The sequence below is a fragment of the Aulonocara sp. 'chitande type north' Nkhata Bay genome, linkage group LG4 (assembly GCF_057382095.1).
Source record: "Aulonocara sp. 'chitande type north' Nkhata Bay isolate Kocher_YH1m ecotype deep benthic linkage group LG4, A_spYH_male_GT1.1, whole genome shotgun sequence".
NCBI classification, from domain to species: Eukaryota; Metazoa; Chordata; class Actinopteri; order Cichliformes; family Cichlidae; genus Aulonocara; species Aulonocara sp. 'chitande type north' Nkhata Bay.
This window is the reverse complement of record NC_141347.1, coordinates 10,664,609-10,683,995: the sequence shown is the minus strand read 5'-3', so window position 1 is coordinate 10,683,995 and position 19,387 is coordinate 10,664,609. Positions and strand designations below refer to the sequence as shown.

The window sequence follows — 19,387 nt, the reverse complement described above, 5'->3', positions numbered from 1 at the left end:
AGACATCAGCAGTTGCTTTTCTAAGATAATTGTCGATGTCTTTCCTCCTAGACATCGTGTAAACACACACCTGAACACTCCAGACCAGTAAGCAAACTGACACACACATGATAAATTTATTAAGTGCTTGATCAGTGCCTGACTGCTGTAGGGGAAGCTACTTGGGAGCACTTTTTCACATACTGTGTCTGCATTTTAGCTTAGCATTTGTTGAATAAAAAAATCAGTGTAATATATAATGTTTTACTGTTCATCTGAGGATCTGATGGGGTCACTGGAGGGTAGTGGTAAAATCCCTTCCCTCCCACACTCACCAACCTCCATTTTGCATTGTGTTGGGTACTAATTAGCAAATGCTAACATGCTAATTTAAGATACAGTACAGAGCAAACAGTGCCTGCAAAACATGTTAGTATTTTCATTGTGAGTATGTTAGTGTGCCGATTGTTAGCATTAATCTCAAAGGTTTGCTTAGCTGTAGGCTCGTACAGCTCTTTATCACCAACTATGGCAGCTGTGACTACTTTTTGACACTAGCACCGGTCATTTCATGACTGAGATGCAGTAAAGAAATGATTAGGGACCTGATCCTTTTCAGTAGAAAACCGCTACTAGCATTGTCGCTTATCATTGCTTGGTATATTACATACACAATATGGCCAAAAGTAGTCGTAGTCGTAGTTTCTTCAAGAACCACTTTTGTGAAGTCAGACACTAACTGATAAGAAGGCCTGGCTCACCGCCTCCACTCTAATTCATCCCAAAGGTGTTCTGTCAGGTTGGGGTCAGGACTCTTTGCAGGCCAAATAAGTTCTTCTACACCAAACTCACTCATCCATGTCTTTATGGGTCTTGCTTTGTGCACTAGTGCACACTTATATTAGAATGTGCACACTTATATTAGGGCCCATCCCCAAACTGTTCCTACTAAGTTGGGGGTATGAAATTGTCCAAAATGTTTTGGTATGCTGACGCATTAAGAGTTCCTTTCGTTGGAACAAAGGGGCCAAGCCGGAATCCTGAAAAACAGCCTCACACCACAATCCCCCTCCACCAAACTTTACACTTGGTACAATGACAATGTTAGACAAGTGCTGTTCTCCTGACAACTGCCAAACCCAAACTCATCTATCGGAATAACAGACTGAGAAGCACACGCACTCATGCTTTACACCACTGCAAACAACACTTAATGTTGTGCTTTGCAATATGCGGCTTGGATGCAGCTGCTCGGCCATGGAAACCAATTCCATGAAGCTCTGTATGCACTGTTCTTGAGTTAATCTGATGGCCAATCTGATTTTCTGATGAAATTTGGAGGTCCATGGAATATTTAATACAGAAGAAATTTCACAACTGGATATATAACACGGGTGGTATCCTATCACAGTTCCACACTGGAATTTAGTTAGCTCCTGAGAGCGACCCATGTTTGAAAAAGCACTCTGCTTGCCTAGGTGCTTGATTTAATACATTTGTGGCCATGAAAGTGATTGGAACACCTGAATTCAATGATGGGTGATTACTCAATTTTGGTAATAATGTGTTTTAGTAGTTCTATTAACATAGTAGACCAGTTTTAGACACATATTAGTATTTTTATATATCTAAGCGTGTATTTTTAAGATGTTTTAAGACTTCCTTTTCTAATATGTTACTGTATGACTTTATTGCAGTTATCTAGGCTATAGATCTCCTTAATATTTAATTATTCATATTACTGAATTAAATGTTACTGCTACGTGAATTTCCTTTTAAGACCTTGAGTAAAAACAGAAATTGATCTGAACATGGCAATGACATAACTCCTTCAAACTGCATATTAACACACGTGTGAATTATCCCGGACCGGTATGAAGGTGGAAAAAGTGACACTGATTAAATCCAATACCCGAGCGGTGACATCACTCCCCTCCGTGATGGGGCTGCGTCCGGATTGGACGGAGTTCGCGGCCAATCAGAGAGCACACACATGGGAAGAGTTTTAAAAAGATTCGGAAAAGTGTTGGAAAGTTGTCCAAAAACCTCCGCCAGCAGGTCCGAGCACGACTGGGGCGAATAATAATATTATTAATAAAAAGAAAAGAAAAGGGGGGTAAAAGATACCCGCGGATTTGTTGGGGACTTTCTCTGCGTGCTTTCCCTGCCTTGTTTGGACAGAGAGCTCTAACCTGCTTCTCCATTTTTAAAGCTCCCCCCTAGCTCCACTGTAAATAGCCAAAAAAGAAAAGAAAAGAAAAGAAAACCCGACAGAATGACAACACATTTCAGGAGCGGCCCAGCCTTCGGACTCTCCGCCGAGGTCAAGAGTAAGGTATGTTTTCTTTCTTTTTTTTAATATTAGTTATCCAGAGTGTGTTTGGATGCTGTAGGTGAAGCATGGGCTCCTCTGGTGGGGGTCAGAGGTCCACAAAGGGTCAGTAACAGGTTGATCTACCCAGTATAATAGCAAAGTAAACAACAAGCTCTCTGTGATTGCTGTAAATACGCAGTTTTTCCAACGAAACTGTGATACAAAGAAACAGAAGAGAGGGTTTGTGGTGGCTGCTTTTATAGTTAAGCATGTTGAAACAACTCGCAGCAAAAGACGTAGAGATAAATACACCTGCTGTTGGCCTGTGGCTCTGCATCAAACAGTTGGAAAGGAACTCCTACATGTATCTTAACGTTACACCGAGAGGGTGGGGGGGGAAGATATCATCGGTGATGTGATCTCATTCCAGTTTAATTTCAGGTTGTGTGCTTGGGAAAACCGCTGCGGTGACACACTTCTGTCTTTTGGTAAGAGATCACACCGTGAAGGAGGTGATTGTTTTTCGAGCAGAAAACAGGCTTTAGTGGCCAAATGATTCGTGCGATTATGCAGGGTCAGGGCTTTATAGTGTGCTGGAGTGAAGCACGTGGTGGAGGGAGTGCTCTGTTATTGTTGTTTGGCTGATCTCCCCTCAGAGAAATCAAAAAGTGACTGAAACATGGAAGAAGGTGATCTTACAAAGGCTGAGCTTGAAGCTGCACTGTGCAGTGAGAAAGGGGATTGAACAGAGAAATTAGATGAATGGTAAATGGCCTGTATTTATATAGCGCTTTACTAGTCCCTAAGGACCCCAAAGCGCTTTACATATCCAGTCATCCACCCATTCATACACCCATTCACACACTGGTGATGGCAAGCTACATTGTAGCCACAGCCACCCTGGGGCGCACTGACAGAGGCGAGGCTGCCGGACACTGGCGCCACCGGGCCCTCTGACCACCACCAGTAGGCAACGGGTGAAGTGTCTTGCCCAAGGACACAACGACCGAGACTGAATGAAAACTACACACACGCCAACATTAAAAACTTAGTGTATCATTAGTGAGTGTGCACCCCTCACTAATTATACTACATTAAAATTCACATCCTCCACCTTTTATGAACCTTTTCCTAGACGTAAATGGATGTGCATGTGAGAGAGCAAACTGGAAAGCAGTTCCATATAATTACATATGACACAAGTTTAACAGGAAGTATTACATTCAGTAAGCTTTGAAAGATTGTAATGATTAGGTCAGTGAGAGTATTTATTTTGGGATGTGGAATATTGTTGCTAATATACCAAATATAATATATATATCACTTTGAAAAATTAATTTCTCACTATTTTGGCAGGGTGGAACGTATCTGTGTTGTGCCATTGCACATTATATTACTGATTTTTTTTTTTTTTTTTTTTTTTTTTTAAACTGGCCGGATCACCTGACAAGTGTTGACTCACATTCCACCTTTAAATCAGTTTGTACCTGGGTAAGGATAAACATGCACAATCCTGATTTTCAAGCTTTTTTTTTTTTTTTTGTGTTGTCACCGTTGTGGGGAAGCTAGGCCGTGTTCACTTTGTGAGTGTGAATAAAATTACTGGGATTTTCTGCCTGTGCGGTGACAGCAGTGACTCTGTATGTTTGGATGAGTCACAGCTGCTAACAGTCAGAATGACAAAGGTCAGCCTGTGACTGTTCCAATACCCAGATCATCATCATTATAATCATCATTGCCCTGGCCTCTTCCCTGAATGGTGCCATCTCTCAGCTGTGCTTTAGTCTCATGCAGAGGTGCAGCACACTCTATGAAGCCCGCATTCCTTTCAGCAGTCAGGCTGCTATTTTACCGACACCACAGTGCCATTTCCAAGCCGATCACGTACACGCAGTGAGTGGAAATTGAGAAGTAGGGTCGTGTGTGTGTGTGTTGGGGGGGATATAAAATTTTTATTTAAGCCTAAGGGCTTAAATGAGAGTAATGGCGGGATGCTGCGTTCCAGCAGCGTGACATCAGAGAGGGGCAGAGATGCAGCAGAAAGACTGACAGGTACATGATCATCATCTAATGGCCTTTTATGGAGTGACTGGGCTCTGACTTGGAACGTGAGAAAGTGTGCTCACTCTAAACAGTTTACATCCAAGTCAAGAATGACAAAACACTGTCCTGATAGAACACAGGTGGACAGGAGACAGATAGGCGATAGATAGCAAAGACAAGGCCATGCCAGTAGTTCACACAGTGAATCCAAGGAGACTCGATGCAAACAAATAAATGAGGGAGGGGCGGAAATCCACATATCAGGCACTAACAGCTCAACTCGCGTATTTACACCAGCGGTTACAGCAAATAGTCTGTGATAGTGTAGCAAAGCTCTGGAGCCATTCTTGTGAGCCTGTTTAATTTTCTCTGTCACAGTCCACTGCTCGGGTCAGTACACCCAGAGTTTAGCTGCAGCAGCCCTACTTGGTTCAAACTGACCGTTAGCTTATGGTGACAAATGCTGGCAGTTTTTCCTCCTGCAAACTCCTGTGTAGGTGACGTGTGTGGCATGGCTGCTTCAGCTTACTGGCACTTTGTAGCTCTTTCCTATTGTTACACTGGTTTTTGAACTCACCACTATACAGTGCAGGGCAGTCCACATTTTTCTTTTTTTCTTTTTTTTCTTTTTTTTTTATATGTGTTTTCTTAATAAATCCATGCTGTAGCCGCACAGTATGACTCCTTAAATAAAATTGGCTATAAGCTCTAAGATTATTGAATATATATTTATTTGAAGTACAAAACATCTGAAGAAAACACCAAATTAGCAGAAAATTCACTCATAAAACGAAGTGATAAATCTCAAACATGCAATACATCAATGGAGATGAAGCCAGCAATTGCTAAACCTCTTGGTCTTATTGATCCCTGTGAAAATGTTGGGGTTACTGGGGGCTTTTTCTTATTTTCCCTTTTAAGTTTATTGTTCAAAAATCTAAATTATTATAACTATAAAAGAATTAGAGCTATTGCTTTATTTCTTCTCATTTATTAATCATCCTACAATGTCTTGTTAATCCTTTATTTCGATTTTCAGGAAAGGGCCAACCCATGGTTTTAGAATCAATATACTGTAGTATTTGCCTAACTGTATATAAAGCAGACAAACATGGGCTCCACCTCAGTTATCTGCAAAACTGACTTTATATATTGATTCTGGGTGTCCCCTCAGGGATGATGATTTATTATTAAGAGTTTTTTTTCAGAGTAATTCATTTGACTTTTCACGTGACATCCAAGATTGTCAACACTTTGCTGACAATCTTGTACTGGTTGTACTGTTTTTTTTTTTTTTTAGCTTCACATGCCACTATTTAACCCTTTAAAAAGAGCCGACCACCATTAATCAAATAAAAAGTTCTATTCATAAGAAATGAAATGCACCAAACTGGAGTTCAGTGCAGTCAGAAGATTTACTGCCACAGCCTTACTTGGTCTGGTATGATCAGCCACACGTGGAGCTACTTTTAGCTAATGCTGGCTAAGCTAAGACAGCTAGCATAATGTTCTGATAGCTTTTGCTATGATCTTACAGTTACTGATTCTTTTTATTTATTTATTTATTTATTGTAATTACCACTCATGGTGGAATTACAAGTGTTACATGCTCTCGATAACATCCGTCAGTATACAGTCAGATCATTTTTTGTTCTGTTTGCCTTTTCTCTCTGTGTGTTTCATGCCTAAAATAGTTTTTATTGTGGCAGTGGAGTTCGGCAATCAAAAGACAAAGCACAATTAAATCAAACCCCCCCCCCCCCCCGACTGGCAGGGGGACCTGTTGACTTGGTGTGCCTTTATCGGACATTGGGTGCCTGAATAGTCAACTCGCTGTAAAAGGGCAGATTCTGGAAAACCCAAAGGGAGAGAAGAAGGAGAGAGATTGTGAGGGAGAAATATGAGCGCAGCCAATCGAATACACAGAGCGAGACAGGCAGAGGGAGAGGGAGGAGTGTTTAGGAAAAGCTGTTTCTCCCAAGTTTGGTGTGATGGACTGGAGTCCACGCTATCCCCTGCTGCTTTGAAATACTTGTTTGTGTTGGCTGCTGATCCCAGACTGTGAAGACTTATCTGCAGAACATTCAGGAATTGTGTGTGTGTGTGTGTGTGTGTGTGTGTGTGTGTGTGTGTGTGGTGAAGGGGTGAGGTGGGGGGACAGCCTTAAACCCCCATGCCAGAATTCAAAGTATTAGGGCAGTGTGTTTATGCCAATAAGGAAATGCATGGAGAGAGAGGGAGAGGCCTGTGTGTTTCTGCATGCAGAAATGTCCACATTTCATTTTCCTTCCTGTTCTCTTTACACCTCAGCTTAGAGTATTTTTCAGTATATAGTAAGACTTTCAGATATGGACCGTCATCCTCTGTGAGACTCTGAGGCATGAAAGAAGCTGCTATTCATGTATTTAAGGATTTGAATGTTGTATTTTAGATTACAGAGTCTACTATTCTCATACCAATTTCTCACATACAGTATCCTTATACTTTCAACTATCAGTAAGAATGATAACACTTTATTATACATATGTGTAAATTATACATAGTTTCCTGATAAATCTTTAGGAAGGCACTCCACCTTGAAATAAAACGGAGAGGCCAGTTTTCAATTAGTGCACTTAAATAATCCATCTCATACAGTAATGTGCAAAACTCTTTAGCCACTCATCATTTCTTTATATTTTACCTCCCAGGAGGCTGACTTTGTTGCCATTTATTTATTTATTTATTTATTTATTTTTATTTTAAAAAAGAGGTCCTGAGGAATAATTTTTAAGTTCTTCAGAGTTTTTCTTTGTTTTGTTTTTTATACTTATTTTCAGTCCCATTCTTGTACCTGACTATTTTCAGAGGAATGTTTTTGTTTAAGTCACTTAACGCTGACCTCTGAATCATCAAGCATTAAAAAGTCTTGTGTCGACACATAACAGACAACTTCCAAAAGAACCAATTTTAAATTGTATCTTTTGGCGTTTTGTTACTAGCAGCCTGTCAAAGAAACATATAATTTGTTCATGTTTCTTTTGATAAATAATAAAATAAAATTTGCCAAATATAAGAGTTTGAGGGGAATAAAATTGTATTTTTGCACTAACAAGGTGATTCACAAAAAGCTATTAGCTGAAAATGTAGCAAGTTCAGCCTGTGTGTCCTTAAAAGGAGGGACAAGTAAACAAAAGAAAGTGCTGGGTCTTAAAAAGAAAAAAAAAATAAAGTTTATCTGCTGAAGATATTATTATCTAAAAGTCATTAGGAACATCAAGAAACTGGGGAAGAAATCCAGCAAAGATCTAACTCAGAACCTGAGAGATGTATCTGGTCCTTTTGCTCCATCTCATCAGAAAAGGTGTCAGTGGAAGGATGAAGGAAGGAAGTAGCCATTCTTAAAGAACCAAAACGGGAAGAAAAGGCTGGGCTATGTCACATTATACATGAAAATCAGTGGAAGCCAGTCCCATATGGAAAAGAGAGATAGATAGATAGCTATCTATCTATCAAAAAATTATATAATGAAACTTGTATGTTTTGGATACTTACTAAAACAATGTATGAAAGTAATGAGAAAGTGGCCACTTTCATGAGTAATCACATAAGTTTTTACTATTTCTTTTCCATATGGGGTCTGATGAAGCGATAAATCTGCATTTGAAACTTTTGGTTCAGATCATCTCAATATGTATGGAGAAGGTCAGGAGAGGGGTATAACAGTGGGCGGGGTAAGCCATCTGCAAAACATGGTGGAGGTTAGGGCTACATTTCAGCTAGTGGTGTGATCTTGTCAAAAATGATGGAATTATGAATACTGAAAAAATACTGTCAAGTTTGATCCTTTTAGTACCATAGGGCAAGTATCTGATTGGCAACAGCTTCATTTTTCAGCATGACAATGCTCCCAAAGACACTGTGAATGCAGTAAAAGCATACACACACACACACACACACACTAGAGAACTTTATCACTTATGCACTCGCCTCCCAAGAGCCGGGATGTCAACATTATTGAAGCAATGTGGGATCAATTTGACAGAGAATGGAACAAAAGGCAGCTAACATCAAAAAAGAGCTTTAAATGTCCTTCAAGAAGCCTAGAGAACTATTCCTGAAGCCTACTTAAAGAAATTATAGAAAGCTGCCTAAGAGAGATCAGGCTATATTGAAGAATGGTGGTCATACCAAAAGTTGACTTTCAAGCTTGTTAGAATTGTACAAACGTTACCATACAATTCTAACATGCAAACATTTTTCTTTATGTTTGCATGCTTCAATAAATTGCAGCAGCCATTTTCCCAGAAAAATATAAAGACATGAGAGGTGACTTGAGATTTTTACACATATTTCTCTCTCCACACATCTACATGGAGACACAAATATATGAATAGTTGAGTGGCACATGCAGTCTGCTGAAGATTTCTCAAATTTAAAGACTAGAAAATATCAAATAAAATGTATTAGAAGAACATCTAGAGTTGAGTGTACATAAAAGACAAACTTGTGCCGCTGTGACGTCAGCACTGGTTGAAGTCTCATCTTAAAGTCTGAGTATTTTGGTTCTGATTGTGCAGTAACTTTTAGCTTCTCAAACACACATCACAGCAACTTGTCAGTCACAAAGCAGGTCTGCCTTTAAGTGTGGCCTGTTTTATCACTCTTTCTGACAATATTTGGACTTCACTATATGTTCCATAAGACTTGGAAACAAGCAATTGGAACCATATTCTCATTGAAAAAGTGTTTATGGAGGTCATAAGTCAAGGAAACCCAGCCACCGTTTTCCCATAGATTTGTAGACATCAAGGCTTCTTTGTGTTAATGGAGGACTCGACCAGTGTCCGTTTTGATTTAGTTTTAGTCTTTTGACTGAACTGTTAAATTCTTTGAGTCATAATTTAGGCTTTTAAATTCTTTTAGTTTTGGTTGACTAAATATCATTAGATGTAGTCTACAATAATCTTAAGTTGAATCAGTTTACAAAACGTAAAAGTTTGTTGTGAATTGTATAACATTTTTCTGAACACTATGCAACAGTTGGCAGTCTCTTGAGGAGAGAAGTTTCCCAGCAGATGAAGTAGAAACCTGATGGGGGGGGGGGGGGAATAAAACTATGACCCTATGCAGTAACCCCAACGTGACCCCCTGAATGAGGAAATATAATTAAGCCCTTCTAGCACTGCATAATTTGAAATGGTATCACTTGCAAAGTGGCCTTTCTTTATTTTGCTCTGCTTTTTTTGTGTATTTTGTTTGGATGTTTTACAGTTTTGCTCCTGGGTGAGATTGAAACTGGACCTTGTTTTAACTAGGTCCCAAGACTAAACGGAGGCTTCTAATACCCATGTCCTTGCACTATCTCAGCGTGCCTGGAGAACATTGTCTTAGATGAATATTTACAGCTTGTACACAGTTACATTGTTCTGGTCAGAGCAGGCACAGTCTAATACGCACTAAATACAATATAAATGTTTAATGTATATATGATCCACTGGATATTATTTCACTGTAGACACACATTAATGCCTCTTTGTTCTTCTACAGGGCCCATAAAAGGGCAAGCTGTCTTATTTTTATTTATTTAATTATTTAATGTCTTACTGTTTTGAATCAATAAAACCAGAAAAAATCTAAATTCATATCATGTTTGAGCGATCATCTCTGCTCTGTTCTGCTTCTCAGCTTGCAGGAAAATATGACCCACATAAGGAAGAGGAGCTGAGACTGTGGATTGAAGATGTGACTGGCAAAAGGACTGGGGACAGCTTCATGGATAGCCTGAAAGATGGAGTACTATTGTGCGAGTGAGTGGATGGACGCCACCTTGTTTTTGTTTTTTTAAAGCAGGAACTTTCTTCAAATCTCTCTCTCGCTCTGTCTTTTTGTAGGCTCATAAATGCTCTCCAGCCGGGCTCTGTGAAAAAGATCAACCACTCCAGTCAAAACTGGCACCAGGTAATGCTCCAGCTCTCAAAACTCAGGCCTGTTTTCCACACCGAGTGGAACTCGTCTCCCGCACTGGCACTGACAACAAAGACTTTTATTTACCTTCCATAAAGTAGCTTCCATATCAAATGAGGCTCATCTTAGCACAGCTTTTATTAGCCTAGTATTGGACCAGGAAAAAGCAAACAGAGCTCTTAAGCGTTGATTAAAACGCCTTTCAGAAAGTTCTCGCTGTGATATTGACACTGCCGCACATGCACACAGACCGTCACACAGTCGCACTCTCCAAGGGCATGGGCGCAAATCGAGAGTCAATATTTAGCAAAAGTTATTGAGCTTGAATCTTAATACTTGGCCCTGGTGCCAAGGTAAGCTGACTGCCCACGAGCTGTAGCCTCAGTTCTGACATGAGATCACAAAAAAAGGCGAATAAGATCATTTCTGAAATTGCAGAGCTTCTTGTGTTACAAGATGGCAACCGTCACAGATTTTTTTCTGTTGTTATGCAAGGTTTTATTCTAGGAAAAAAAACACAGGATCTACTCAGACATTTGTAAAAGGCATGCATTGCTTATGAAATTCTGGGCCGGTAACATAAGAGTTTAAAATAATAATAATTTGGTTGATATGCTGATAGATATTTTCATTGTTGATTTTGTTTGTATTGTTTGCATCCCATCATTTGTACCAGGGGAAACAAAGAAATCTAGTTTTAAAAAAAATTCAAGGACCTTTCAGATCTTTTATTACATTATTTTTGGACATTCTGAATTTTGCTGAATGTCACTATTTGCCGATAGCAAATGGGCTGACAGCTGTCAGCAGGGCCAGACTGGCCAGTACCATTGTTCTGCCAATATATCCAGGCATGTATAAATGCCCAAAAGATCTTATTCCAGCCTGTATTCTTGCTCTTTCTCTCAGCTGGAAAACATAGGGAATTTCGTCCGTGCCATCACGGAGTACGGCCTGAAGCCACACGACATCTTTGAGGCCAACGATCTGTTTGAGAATGTCAACCACACTCAGGTCCAGTGCACACTCATCGCTCTGGCTGGAATGGTGAGGGCGGCGGTGCACACACATTCACATATGTCGGCATCTCGCTGAAATCACCACTGGCTGCACATTATTATTTGATCTTGATACTTTTTTTTTTTTTTTGCTTAGATTTCCATGGCAACAGCATGGATCTAATAAAAGCAATGTGGGTATGAAAAGTGCATTCTTATTACCACCATTTTTCCTTTCTGTCACCACCACTTCTGTCTCACAGGCCAAGTCCAAAGGTTTCCACTCGAGGTACGATATAGGCGTGAAGTACGCAGAGAAACAGCAGCGGCGCTTCGCTCCTGAGAAGCTCAGGGAGGGACGTAACATCATAGGCCTGCAGGTCAGAGTGGCAAAAGGGCTAAACGTGTAATGTACTGTGTTATGGCCAAGCTGTCATGGTGCAGTGTTGTTCTGCTGGCCAAGCCTGTTCTCAGTGTGTTGTTATTGTGCCCCCTGCTGGATTCTTGCTGAATGAATATTCCCCAAACAGTCTTCTCAACTTTTTAACAACAAACAAGGAACCGGAATGGACCGGTCAATAACCACACCTCATACGTGATCCTAAAGTGTGATGTTTTTGGAGACACTCCAAAGAATAACTGTGGCAACTACATTGCATGTCATGTAAATCCTGTCTTTTTCCTCTGTATTTAGATGGGCACTAACCAGTTTGCCAGTCAAAAGGGCATGACCTCTTACGGGACACGACGCCATTTGTATGATGCCAAAATAGGCATGGACACCCCTGACCAATCTACTATCAGCCTACAGATGGGCACCAACAAGGGAGCCAGCCAGGTGGGAAGAGATGTATAATTTTAGACTAAAGTAACACTTGTTCACTACACAGTTTCTTGGCGATATAGCTCTAGCATGGTTAGTATGTATTATCGTTTTTAAAATGTATCTTGAAATGAACAAAATCCCTTTTATTGTTGCATCAAAGAGATAAAATGTTATTACACAAAATATATACACTTATTAAAAAGACACATTAGAAACATGTTAGGTGAAACTGCAACTTGAGTTGATCTGACAGGGTTTAGTCTAACCAATAGTTGCTGCACTCCTGCAAGCCACTTTGCAACCCACCTCCATCCTCAGTTCCTACATTTCATACTGTGTCCAATCTAAGTGATTGCACATCTGTTGCCAGTACTGCCCTCCCTCATTTGCCTTTTTGTGCATATACATGGAACTCCAAACAGTCATATCACAGATTTGATGACTGTTCTTTCTTTGACTAATGTGGTTCTGACTGGACTATCTTATTATAAGGACACTTAGTGAATCACATCCTCGTGCTTGTTGACTGTTTTTTAATAGCATTTGGAGGACTAAGACACGTCAGGCTGAGATATAGAGAAATTGATTGCTCAGATCACTTCATTAGTTTTGGTGGATTCTTTGGATTTGTTAACACATCTGTCATGAATGCAACGGTATAGTGTATTTACACCGCTGCGCCCTCCATCTTGCTTTTCTCTGCTACAGTCCGGCATGACGGCTCCAGGAACCAGGAGGCATATTTTTGACAAGAACCTGAAGCTGGAGGACTGTGACACCACCACAATCTCTCTGCAGATGGGCACCAACAAAGGGGCCTCTCAACAGGGCATGACCACTTATGGCCTGCCCCGCCAAGTCTACGACAACAAGTACTGCATCAACCCCACTGAGGCCAACTGCAACAACGGGAGCGAGGTGGAGTTTGATGGCTACAACCAGTACTCTGACTAAGGGGAAAAACCATGGACAGCAGCATCCTCCATCCCACCTCCCTCTCCCTCACCCCAACCCCAGCCCCCACCCCCCCCCCCCCCCCCCACCTTTTTTTTTTTTTTCGCTTTTACTTTAGACAGCCAGCCGCGACTGTCCTTGCGACGATCAGACCTTTCAGATCGATTGACGTCATTGTCTGCTTCATTTCCCGTCTTTTATAAACAAGTTTTTGACTCTTCAGCTTATTGTTTGGCTTTCCGTGAGTAAAAGAGAAGAAATGTGTTTACACTGACCTTCTGTCACAAAAAAAATGTGGTGGCCAAGTTCAGTCACTCTAGTTAATGATGTTATTGTTACAGCTAAAAATAACCACGCTCTGAAGTGGAGACTTTTTGATCTTTGATCTTTTGCAATTTATAGTTTTTTGTTTTTTTTTGTTTTTTTTCCCTAAAGCTTTTTATACTTGCATCGTAATTTAGAAATTTTTTTTTTTTTTTACCCCCGTGTAACCAGTCCAGTTTGAACATAATGAAGCAAAATATGCAAAGTTCCTGGAGGGCAAACAAGTTGGTGCTATTGAACTTCGACCCAGTTGGAACACGTCCACATTAAGAGCTCTGCAGGCTCCAGGATACCACTCCTTTGGATGACACACAAGCTCTGGGTCCACAGACTGATCGCGATGCGCAGCTTTTGTGCGGACATTGCTTTTCTTTTTTTTTCTTTTTTCACCGCGAGCACCTGCGCTAACCAATAGTCATGTTAAGTTTGCTAAATTACCCATTGTGCCATTTTTGCAGGGCTCATTTACATGGCTTGTTGTGGAGCATTTCAGAGTTTGTTTACTGAGAAAGTCTTTTTTTTAAAAAGGTTCTGAGAGACACAGTGCACTGGTTTTTATAAAGGAGTACGTGCAGGTGTGGTGGTATCCAGATTGAAGTTTGGTACGTGGTCACCAGTTGTTTTTGCACTGCAAAAGATAGTCCTGTAATATTTCGACTTTTGGGAACTTTAGCTTTACTGTTGCACTTCTACCTGGCCACACGCCACCAGTGTTGGAATGATGCCCGAACAATTAGTTACACATTCGAGCACCTAAACTTAAATATTTTCCATTTGATGACACTCCTGCTGTACAGTCCAGATAGTGTTTTCCTTTTTACTTCATATATTTATTAGCTATACTTAAAGAATAAAACACAGATACAGTTTACCACACACAGGCGGATATTTTTCATAAGCAGGACCTATAATGAAGTATTATTTATTTTTTTTGTCCACCACTGGCTGTGAAAAGCAACAGCAAAGCAGACCCATGCGCTTGCAGATATATCCTTATGTGAGTCATGACAAATATGCAGAATTTTTAAAGCTTCTGCAACATACTGTCTAACCCACCGAATGTCTTGAATGTAACGTTATTTGTAAAGCTAGAGGTCCCACTGCCTATCACAGGGTTCATGATATGTGCACAGGGTGTCTGCTTGTATAAGCAAGTTAAATTTCTTGCTTACATTTTAAACTTAAAGATTTTTTTTTTTTTAAATCCCAGTTTAAATAAAATCATACATGTGATGGAAAAGTGAGAATATGCTCTCTAGATAACCTCACTGACGTCAGTTTGGACAGAACTGTTGGCCAGGCCTGCTACCCTACTATTTTTATGTCAAAACGACTGCTGCAAACTAGGACTGCTGTCCAAAACGAAACAGTCTATATACACACACACATACACACACGCACACACACACACGCACAGCACAGTTTGTATAAGCACCAAGACTGTTATTTTAAATAAATAGTTTAGCAGGTGGATAACACAGCTATCACCTCTTCATCACACGAAGAACCTACCCATCAAAGATGGGCGTGCCTTTAATAAGTTAAGTTAGCTATTGTATGTACTCTTCCCATTAACCATTAATGCACTCAAAAACAGCATGAAAGAGGAAGTGACCTTCAGGTTCAGTCGAATTGTTCGATCTGAGGGGGCAAATCTGGCAGCATTACGTGCTGGAGATTGTTGGGGCGGAATAACCCGAGAACATTTAAATCCCGTTTGAGCTCAATTTCAAACTGTTTGCTACTTTCAGCTGTCTGGCTTTCAGACTGGCTTTGGATTACAGAAAGTGGTGCATGCTTTTTCTCCTCTCAGCTCCCCATCATTCAAAAGCTTCCATGATTTATAAGTTGTAGAGGTGTGCCATCTAGTGTTGTACAAGCTTTACAATCTAGCTAAGAATGTAGTGTTTTTTGTTTTATTTTTTTAAATGGCATATAAATTTTTCATCATCACTAACGCGCTGATACTGGCACTGACAAGTACAGATTCATTAACATTTCACCCGGACATGCTGGCTCCTGGTTTCTTTATCAATATGCTTTTCACTAAACATGAAACATTCATAAACATTTGTGCAATAAAAACACACAAAGCATTTTCGTGACTTTATTTTCTTACTACTGTCAGCAACTTGAAGTACACAAATACATCAAAGTAGTGTACGAGAGATACATAAAGTGATTTTGTTTTTGTCTGTTTGTTTGTTTGTTTTTTTTTAAGGAAAATCTAGCAGTAAAAATATAAATTGGTCCAAAAGGGAAAAAAATGTTTTCAGTGCAATAGTGACACAGTTGGGGAAAAATAAAGAAAATCTACATGTGACAAGTTATTCTGATTGTCACCAGAATCTAAATATGTCAACATCTAGATGCTAAATAAATCTTTGAAACGATCTAAGAGAAGATATAAAGAAATATTTCATAGGTTATATTTTAAACTATTATATAACAATTTGGTCCGAAAGAAGGGAAGGTTAAGTCCTACAATAGTTCACTAACATAAGATATGAAAACATTTACATTGATCTTTTTATAGCTACATGTTACTGTCAGAAGAACATGGCCACACTCTGGCCCAGCCAGAGTAATGTGTCATAATCAGCAAGAAAAAAAACAAACCTAAAAGGAACTAAGAACACCAGGTGACTCAAGAGAAAAACAAAATGTTTGCTACATTGTGCTAGCTCAACAGAAATTACTTCAAGAAGCAGAAATTGAGGTTAGAAGGTCAGTTAGGAATGCTACTGGTTGGCTGCTTCACAGGCATCGATCCAGTCACTGTAGACGTCCACCGGCTCGGACAGATCTATTGAGAAAAGGTTAAGGACCAAACCAAGTGCTCAAAAATTCAACATACACATGCTGCATCAAAGATCAACTTAAATGTATTACTTTAAATGAAAGTACTTTATGTGCATGTGCATCCAGAACTGTATTCAAGTGCAGAGTGTATTTAACCTTCCGAGGTCTAAGTCATCATCACAGACAAACCCAACCCTAACTCTATGCAATCACATGTCTGTGTCACAAGTCATGGCAGCCAGAGAACAAGGAAAGTAATCGTTCAAGTGATTAGTTTAAAAAAAAAAAAAGTATGTTTTCCCTTTTCCCAAAATATAAAGTTGGGGTCGAGTAACCACCTCTGATAATTTAGACCTCGGAGAGTTAATACTTTTTGAAATATACTTCTAAATAAAAAGCAAAATCAAACATCCCTGGCAGCAAGCAGCATCTTTTGTTGATTAAAAGGATACATGTTATGGGAGTCTGAAACTCCTCCAAGCAAACGCTGCAGGATATAATTCCAGTGTTGCGGGTTCGTTCCCTAGGAGACAGTTACTTTAGGCAGGATGTCCCCGATGCATGAATGTTTCAAGAATTTGGAGCGATACTTACATTTTGACATCGCAGGATTTCTCGTGATTGCAAAAAGGGCAAGTGAACTGGGTGTCCAGGTTACCTGTCATTTTCTTCTTGGGAGGTGGCTTTCTTTTTGACTTTCTGCGGCCCATTATATCTCTGTAGACAAAAAAAACAAAAAAAAAACACAGGTGTTTCCATTACGCTTTCACATTCCATTTCGTTTAGAAGATTTTCTTAGACATGTATCTGTGTGTCCTGCCTAACTTATGTGATCCATGTTATCTGACTAGTCACTGCAGTGGTGTCTTGCACTCACATGGACTTTGAAGTTGTGTTTATGCGCCTTTACATTGATCTCATACGATTTTATTGCTTGGTGTGTTTTTATATTCAACATAGTCACACAGTATATAAACACTTTATCTGCATTGTTGCAAGTATGGCTGTTATAAAACAACTTTTCTGACTAGTATAAGTAGACAGCAACTATTAGTTACTATCCTATATGAGCAGCTAAGATTAGCAAAAACCATAATACAAAACACGAACTTGAAATGTTGATTAAAATTGCAATCAATTATTTACTTTCATCTGCTATAGATTATTTTTTTTAGAGAAAGTCTTGGACTAAAATTTCTCCGAATTTCCAAGTTAGGCCTGAGTGTACATTCGTTTAAAATGTCCCCACAGGAAACTCGTTTTTCCGATTATTTCAACACCACATGAATCTTTCACATATTGTACTAAACAGAGACGGCTCTAACCCATCACTTACATAGCTTACTGTTAACACAGCAGACAGTGCAATCCCAGCACGCAGCTGCTTATCAGTAAAGGTTTATTTTCCAAAACAATGACTGCCGCGAGATGTGGGTTACTTAAAATATCTTAGAAAAGATAACCAACGCTGTTGCCAATGTGTAAACAAAACCTGAAATGTGTTTTATTATAGTCATAGCTTCGAGGTGTGGACACTCCTCCAAAGAGCTAAAATAATAACAGAGGGGATGCGGAGATGCTCGCTCTATAAACGCCAAAAAGCTAGGGCTATATGTTAGCAGCTAACGCGCTAACATGCTGCTGTCATGTAGGAGGATTCTGACTGACGCAAAAAGTTGCTTTCCGAAACAACCTAGAAGGTAACCGGTAAACACAAAGTGCGCTTCTCTGCACTACAGCTTTTGACATTTGAGCGACGACGAGACGGTTGTCTTACCAACGAGATGTCTTTCGGCAGAGGATGCTCCGCTCTTCAACTTGGTACAGATGCAGCGTCTCACTGAGGGCGCTTCTGATTGGTTAGGTGGGAGTTTGGTCAGGCTTTTGATTGGCTGTCTTCTGGGGGTCCAATAGTGGATCTGCCTCCAGATTGATAAACAAGCTGATACTGTAGATTAGGGACATCAAACCGCCCCGGACTCAACAACCGGGCCAACAAAGGACTGGACTGCTTTGTAAAATGTGAAGGAGGGCTGAAATTTTGGACTTGTACCTGTATTTTCGTAAATTTTACAGCTTTCCCTCCTGATAAACACACCCCACCGTGACCATTAAAACCACACCACCGTAATTAAATAATAGATAAATACTTAAATGGCAGAAAAGTTTTTTTGGGTTTTTTTTAATCTACTCTAGAAATGTGGGGTCCACAGTATAAAAACGACATTTTACATGAATTAGAACTACTTTCAGTTTTACAAAGGACCACCTAGGTTATAAGAAATCAGCAGATTTTCTGTAGTTTTACATATTTATTTGTTGCAGTTTAATCCCAACTGCAATCATGCTCGCAGATTTCTTTCAATCACTTTCAATCACTGCTGTTTATAGGGTTGAGGGAAACCTTCAGTCAGCTGAGGCTGAAGAAGTCACTTGGATGAGTTACGAAACGTTTTTCCCACTTAAAGCGCTACGTACAGATGAGCAGAATCAACCACAGCAATTTCTCCGTCATGTAGAAAAATGTCTAAATTGCACTTCTTTTTCTGATATTAGGATATCCCCGTGATTAAAGCTTTTGTAATAGAAAGAGGTGTTTCATTGGTCGAGATGATGGTAAAATCATGTGGTAAAATGACTTTGACATCACATATGTAGACTACTGTAGATCATATAGTTCTGTATATGAATCAGTAAAGTAACTTTTCACTTAAGTAGAACATGATATTAACTGTGTGGCGCTGCTGGGATTTGCACCCAGCATCTCCTCTTTGCATTTTAACCCCCTATGACACAGCACCTTCTACAGATTACTTTGCAGTGCTCTCCTGGTGCTGAAAAGTGTCCTTAAATAAAAGTAGGGGTTTTTTTTTTATTTAAAAAGCACTCCAGTACTCATGAAAGCACTCCAATCAAAATGTACTCTGAGAAAACATTACACATTACATCCTCCAAAGGGTGTTGAACACTACTGCAAAGAAAATGTGAAAGTATGTAAGAAGGTTTAATAATGCCTGACCATATGACTAATAAATTAGAGGTAAGTGGTTACTAAAGAGTGCATAATCATCAAATTCTGTATGAGCCACAGCAAGGCTTGTGTCCAAACTGACAGTAAATAATTTCCCTGTATGAAATCACTTTTCTTCTGTGGAAATAACTGATTATGATTATTAAATATTTGACTTCCTGTCTCAAATT

The 19,387-nt window shown here is 39.7% G+C and overlaps 2 protein-coding genes across 2 annotated transcripts; one reads left to right on the top strand and one right to left on the bottom strand.

The window, feature by feature from the left end:
* The first annotated feature begins 1,991 nt into the window (after positions 1 to 1,991).
* On the top strand, positions 1,992 to 15,777 carry cnn1b (calponin 1, basic, smooth muscle, b). The gene is made up of 7 exons (XM_086288335.1): positions 1,992 to 2,314; positions 10,004 to 10,125; positions 10,210 to 10,276; positions 11,192 to 11,329; positions 11,544 to 11,660; positions 11,975 to 12,118; positions 12,815 to 15,777. Exons 1-7 carry the CDS (start codon positions 2,255 to 2,257, stop codon positions 13,058 to 13,060), a joined length of 894 nt encoding a protein of 297 aa, XP_086144461.1. The 5' UTR covers positions 1,992 to 2,254; the 3' UTR covers positions 13,061 to 15,777.
* Positions 15,478 to 18,039, bottom strand: elof1 (elongation factor 1). Its single transcript, XM_086288337.1, has 4 exons — positions 17,964 to 18,039; positions 16,781 to 16,903; positions 16,639 to 16,709; positions 15,478 to 16,190 (listed from the first exon to the last, which is right to left on the bottom strand). Exons 2-4 carry the CDS (start codon positions 16,894 to 16,896, stop codon positions 16,126 to 16,128), a joined length of 252 nt encoding a protein of 83 aa, XP_086144463.1. The 5' UTR covers positions 16,897 to 16,903; positions 17,964 to 18,039; the 3' UTR covers positions 15,478 to 16,125.
* Positions 18,040 to 19,387: the final 1,348 nt, after the last annotated feature.